The sequence below is a fragment of the Capsicum annuum genome, chromosome 10 (assembly GCF_002878395.1).
Source record: "Capsicum annuum cultivar UCD-10X-F1 chromosome 10, UCD10Xv1.1, whole genome shotgun sequence".
Lineage (NCBI taxonomy): Eukaryota > Viridiplantae > Streptophyta > Magnoliopsida > Solanales > Solanaceae > Capsicum > Capsicum annuum.
The window spans coordinates 204,558,640-204,565,069 of NC_061120.1; the positions used below are offsets into that span (position 1 = coordinate 204,558,640).

General features: G+C 35.1%; 1 protein-coding gene across 1 annotated transcript; it reads left to right on the top strand.

Annotated features, from left to right (window-relative positions):
• Nucleotides 1-2,575: 2,575 nt before the first annotated feature.
• LOC107843579 (S-adenosylmethionine synthase 3) lies at nucleotides 2,576-5,292 on the top strand. The gene is made up of 2 exons (XM_016687895.2): nucleotides 2,576-2,842; nucleotides 3,815-5,292. The coding sequence occupies exon 2, from the start codon at nucleotides 3,821-3,823 to the stop codon at nucleotides 4,991-4,993; it is 1,173 nt and encodes a 390-aa protein (XP_016543381.1). The 5' UTR covers nucleotides 2,576-2,842; nucleotides 3,815-3,820; the 3' UTR covers nucleotides 4,994-5,292.
• Nucleotides 5,293-6,430: the final 1,138 nt, after the last annotated feature.

The following is a 6,430-nucleotide window of genomic DNA, read 5'->3' on the forward strand; positions in this document are numbered from 1 at the left end:
AACAACCATTTTCTAAGGTGGGTTGAAAGGGCTCTAGTTACTAATAATTGAATGACTTTTCAACAAATATGTACAATTCTTGGTGCACATCGTACAAGATTTCGTATGCGTCAGAGCCAAAAACCATATCACAATCTCACCAACTTCAACCAATTTTTTTTCACAAAAAGAAATATTAGAAGAAGTGCTGCACTTTCATGATTGGTCACATGATTGATCATTCTAAGGTGTAGGAAATTTGGTGCGACGACATGCGGTTTTTTCTAGCTGATATTCGATATTTCTATTAGTATTCAATTATATCTGAATTCAATTGAAAAATTTTATATTAGTATTAAATTGTTCTTTAATAAAATCTTCATACTTGAGATCTCTAATTAAAAATAAATAGACTTGACAAGTGTATGTGTTGCTCGTTCAACTAAAACTTATGTAATCATTTCGTTTAAATTGAAGGTTAAATAAAAATATTTGAAATAAAGTTGGAAGAAACTTTATTGAAGTTGAAGTAATTAAGTTAAATTTTACGGAATGGTAAAGCAATATTTCACTTGAAATGCACTTTTAAACTACTAATATTTCATCATATAGCTAAGTTCATCAATTCAATATACTCATGACTAAAGAGAATGATATCAAACGTGCCTATCTATAGAATTTTGAGAATTCTCAAGAATACAAATTGTTAACTGTTTAAATTTTAAATTTCAATGTGCTTTTTCTTTTTGCCAACTGAGAAGAGCATCGTGCTATAATAACACACCTTTAGCGTAACCAATTTCTATGAGTAGACAATTTAAAAAATGACGACACATAAATTTCATCATAACCAATTCATACATTGTTGGGTTCGAAATTGAGGGGGCGTTATGCGCAAGCTTAAAGTTTGCAAATCATAGATATGACAAAGAAAAACATATTAAAAAGCATAAAATAATTGATATAATTTGATCAAACGACCTACATATTAAAAATAAAATTTAAAAAAAAAAACTTAAACCTATTGGGAGAAATCCCTCTAAATAAAGAAAGACTTTTAAGGATTACATTGTGAATGTTATTATGTTATGGTAGAGTTTTCTATTTATAGATGTCCAAAAGAAATTAGTCAAATATGAAAAAGTTTTATATTTTATTTTTAGAAAGTAAAAGTAATTATGGTATTACTTTTATTTTCCTTCTGAGAAAAGTAAAACTTAACTTTGGTAAGAAAATTAGGACAGAAACCTTAACAAATCTTCACTTTTTGGCTTGATTTTCTGCAAAATATTCTTGATCCTCTTTTTTCTTGTCCATAATGTTCGTTCTTCACATATTTTTCATGTATCACTACTGTTTGACATGCTTTAAAAAATGAGCCTCTTTGGGTTAAAATATATCAACTTTTTTCGAGTTAAAAATATTAGAACCCTTTTACAGGGTTAAAAGTGAGCTTTATGTTCAAATATGTGACAACAGGATTATTGAAATATGATTTACAATTGTCTCCACATGTAGTTACACAAAATCGTCATTATCGCCAAACTGATTGCTTCTTGATTTGAAACTGCTTTGAACCTATTTAATCTCGTTTCACCAAATTTTTGGACCTTTGAACTGTAATCTCTGATACCGCTTGTTGGGTTTAAAATCAAGAGGACGTCATGCAAAAGCTTAAAGTTTGCAAATGGATAAAGAAAAACATACTAAAAAGTATAAAATTATTGATGTAATTTGGTCAAACGACCTACATATTAAAAAAAAAAAAAAAAAAAAAAAAAAACTTAAACCTATTGGGAGAAATTTCTCCCTAAACAAAGACTCTTTAAAGACTACATTGTGGATGCTATTGTGTTATCGTATGAGAAGAGAGATCTTTCTATTTATAGAAGTCCAAAACCTTTACTCCAAGAAAGAGGTTAGTCAAATATCAAAAAGATTTATATCTTTCTTTCAGAAAAATCTTTACTCCAAGAAAGAGGTTAGCCAAATATGAAAAAGTTTTATATTTTCCTTTCAGAAAAGTAAAAGTAATTATGGTATTACTTTTATTTTTCTTCTAAGAAAAGTAAAACATTACTTTGATAAGAAACTCAGGACAAAAACCCTAACATACATTACTAATATCCCATATAACTCTGACCAGCTACTGAATAATCTACGAGGAACTAAAATTGCTAGTGTTCAGCAACCAATAGTATGTTCTAGTGGTCAATGACTTGAGTTGAGAATTATGAGGTCTCAGTTCAAATTCTAACAGAGACAAAAAGAACTAAACGATATTTTTTCACCTATCTTACCTTGATGGTCTAGAACCAAGGCCCGAACCAACCTATCTATCTCTGAGCTAGAAATAAAGTCTACGTACATTCTATCCTCACCCAGACCCTACTTTATGAGATCATATTAGGTATATTGTTGTCATTGTTGTTGTGTTGTCGTCGTCTTAGCCTAAATAGATATAGTTACCTCGTACCTATTTCTATTAAAATATAATAAGTATCTTGTAAAACTAATCGAGTTACGCATCAAGTTAATCCGAGACACCACCATTCTCAAAAATAAAATTGCTAATTTTCCTAACTTGAAACAAAGTTTATTATAATAGTAAATCAGCCCCAACGTCCCGACCACTTGGGGTTGGTGAGCCAAAATTGGTTGGTAGTACTCTATTAGAAAATGGAAAGTATGAAGAAATAGAACGAGTCATTAGCAATGCTTCCCATTTTTTCTCCTACATCTCAGCATCTATAAATACTCCCCTTACACTTTCATTATTCTAACCATAATAACACCTCTCTCTCTTTCTAATATTCCCCCCCCCTCATTTCCCAGATCTACAATTTCTTTTCTCCATTCTCAGGTTCCTTACTTTTGCTTCATTTAATTTCAATTAAATAATTATGTTTTTTTGTTTGATTAGTTTTCAAATGATGTTATATATGTTTTTATTCGTGCTAGCAAGTCACACTTTTGTTATAGGGTTGCGAAATTAGACGTAGAACTCTAATTAAGGATGAAAGAGTATTTAACGGTATACTGCAACCTTCGGTGGTTGATGTTTATATATGTTTAGATAGATTCATGATATTGCTTAATGTAGTACCTAGATCTTGTTAATAAGCTAGATGTTTTTGTTAGTCTTCATGACATTGAACAAAACTAACTCTTATTGTGATCTCGCATTCTAAACCTTTGGTTAAGGATGAAAGAGTTCTTACCGTTATGCAACAAAAACCGTTGGTGGTTGATGTTATATATGTTTGTATAATAGATCAATGTAGTACCTAGATCCCGTTAATAAACCTGAATTTCTTGTTAATTTTCATGACAACAGCAACTACAACATATACAGTGTGATCCCACAAGTGGGGTTCAGTAGTGTGTACGCATGTCTTACCTCTTCCTTAAGAAGGAAGAGAGGTTGTTCGCGATAGACCCTTGGCTGTTAATTTTAATGACATTGAACAAAATTAACTCTAATTTTCATATTGTGTTCTTATAGCATTGAAGATTATGTAGATCTCATAGCTAAGATGGTCTCCATGTTCAATATGACAAATATGTTTCTTTTGGCTCATGGATTCAGTTGTTTGGGGGCTAATGATGGGTAAATGATGGATTATTAGTGAAATATGTGTTGTCGTGTGTTTAAGATGAAATAAATCATATCTTTCTTGGGGTGGTGAGAACCTAGATCAAGTAAAGCAACTGATCTTTAAAACTTTTGAAGGGGAACTCTGTGTTGACAGTTGATATGCTTATGAGCAGCTTGTCTTGTTTTCTAGTGAATATTTGAGATGGAAGTGATAACATATTTTCTTGATCTTTTCAGCTAGACATGGAGACTTTCTTGTTCACCTCAGAATCAGTTAACGAAGGACATCCTGACAAGCTTTGTGACCAGGTCTCAGATGCCATTCTTGATGCTTGCCTAGAACAAGACCCGGAGAGCAAGGTTGCATGTGAGACCTGCACAAAGACAAACATGGTCATGGTCTTTGGAGAGATTACAACCAAAGCCACGGTGGACTATGAGAAGATAGTACGTGACACTTGCAGGGGCATTGGGTTTACCTCAGCTGATGTTGGTCTCGATGCTGACCACTGCAAAGTCCTTGTCAACATTGAGCAGCAGAGCCCTGATATTGCCCAAGGAGTCCATGGTCATCTTACCAAGAAACCTGAAGAAATTGGAGCTGGTGATCAAGGTCACATGTTTGGCTATGCCACAGATGAAACTCCTGAACTTATGCCCCTTACTCATGTTTTGGCTACAAAGCTTGGTGCTAAGCTTACCGAAGTGAGGAAGAACAAGACTTGCCCATGGCTCAGACCTGATGGCAAGACACAAGTTACAGTTGAATACAAGAATGATAATGGTGCCATGGTCCCTATTAGAGTTCACACTGTTCTCATCTCAACTCAACACGATGAAACTGTCACAAATGATCAGATTGCCCAGGACTTGAAAGAGCATGTGATCAAGCCCGTGATCCCCGCTAAGTACCTTGATGACAACACCATCTTCCACCTCAACCCATCAGGTCGTTTTGTGATTGGTGGTCCACATGGAGATGCTGGACTCACTGGCAGAAAAATTATCATCGACACTTATGGAGGTTGGGGTGCTCACGGTGGAGGTGCCTTCTCAGGGAAAGATCCCACCAAGGTGGACAGAAGTGGTGCTTACATCGTGAGACAAGCAGCAAAGAGTGTTGTTGCTGCAGGACTTGCTCGCCGCTGCATTGTCCAGGTTTCTTACGCCATTGGTGTGGCAGAACCACTCTCCGTGTTTGTTGACACTTACAAAACCGGAACCATTCCAGACAAGGATATTTTGGCTCTGATCAAGGAGAACTTTGACTTCAGGCCTGGAATGATGTCAATTAACCTTGACTTGAAGAGAGGAGGCAACTTCAGGTACCAGAAGACTGCTGCTTATGGTCACTTCGGCCGTGATGACCCCGATTTCACCTGGGAGACTGTCAAGCCCCTCAAGCCTAAAGCTTAGAGCGCGAGTTCCCACTCACAACTTTGCCTACCAATATTCTTGGGCCTATTATTCTTGTTGCGGACCAATAAACAATCTTCATTGAGTAATTTGACATCCTATCTTTCCATCTAAAGCGCTATCGAGTGGAGGGACCTGTTGATTCTAAGAGCTCCAGGCAATTGATCCTGTTGAATATTTTTTATCTAAGTACTTAATTGCAATGTGACCTGCGTTATTCATTTCTGATAGCCCCACATACGATCAAGTTCTTTTGTCTGTGTTCATTTATCTAATGAGAAATGCAGTATGTTGAACTATTGGTTCGGCCTTCTTTCTTCGGATAGATAGTTTTAGTTGTTTTACTCTTGTTTGCTAAGTTGCTCGGACTCTTCAAAGATGCTGCCTCACCCATATTGGATATCTGAGACACAACCAATAACATTTTTGATTAGGTCCAGCAAATAGCTATCTGTTCCTTTTTCCAGCTATAAGTAGTATGGCATAATCATCAAGGCGTGGTATTAAAGAACAACAATGCTAAAAGTTGGTGAGAGGGTCTATCATGAGATGTTTAGTATGATTGCATGACATTATTTCCCATCCCATATACCAAACGGCCTATAACATATGAGCAATATCCAGTAAAATCAAACTGGTGACATGTAGCTTGAATCACCATTATCATTAGGTATCATGGGGGTTTGGGCCACAGGTTACAAAAGAGATCTAAAATGAGGTGTAGGTGACACAAGTCTTAATTATTAGTTGGAGGTGATAATTACTTTATTATGGATTAAGAAAGTTTGAAAATAACCCACAAGTTTTTAAATTTACACTTTGATTCCAATTTATACCTAAAATAACGGGAAACGAAGGGAAAAAAGGCGTCTTTCTCTCTCTTCTAATCCAGTGTTATTTTCTCTCTCTTAGCGATTTTTGTTGTTCATTGTTTTTGTTTCTGCTGCTTTATTCATCATCTTCTGCTTCATTATCATCATCTTCTACTTCATTATCATCTTCATCTTCTTCTTGTCGACCATTTGTTGTTGGTGTTGTTGTTGTTGGTACAGCGCTACTGCTGTGATCTGACCAATTTCTTAGGTCAAATTTTGTTTACTACATCACTTTCCACTTTGGCATTACTTCATAGGTAACTTTGGTAAGTAAAATTATGATTTTTATTCGTATTTGTCATCTGGGTACACTTCTGTTTTTCCAACAATGGATAGAACTACGATCATGAATCCAGCATAAGTGCCCACAATTTAAACAGATCAATTATCTGGTACATCAGATGAGTAATCTATTGCATCAGGAGATTTATCTGTTGCATCAGGAGATTTATCTGTTGCATCAAACTGTTTATTTGTTGCATCAGACGTATTATCTATTGTATCAGGATATTTATCTGTTGCACCAGACTAATTATCTGTTGCATCAGAATGTTTATCTGTT

Excerpts from the sequence above, each read along its gene's own strand:
- LOC107843579 (XM_016687895.2), top strand. The coding sequence starts at position 3,821 with ATGGAGACTTTCTTGTTCACCTCAGAATCAGTTAACGAAGGACATCCT.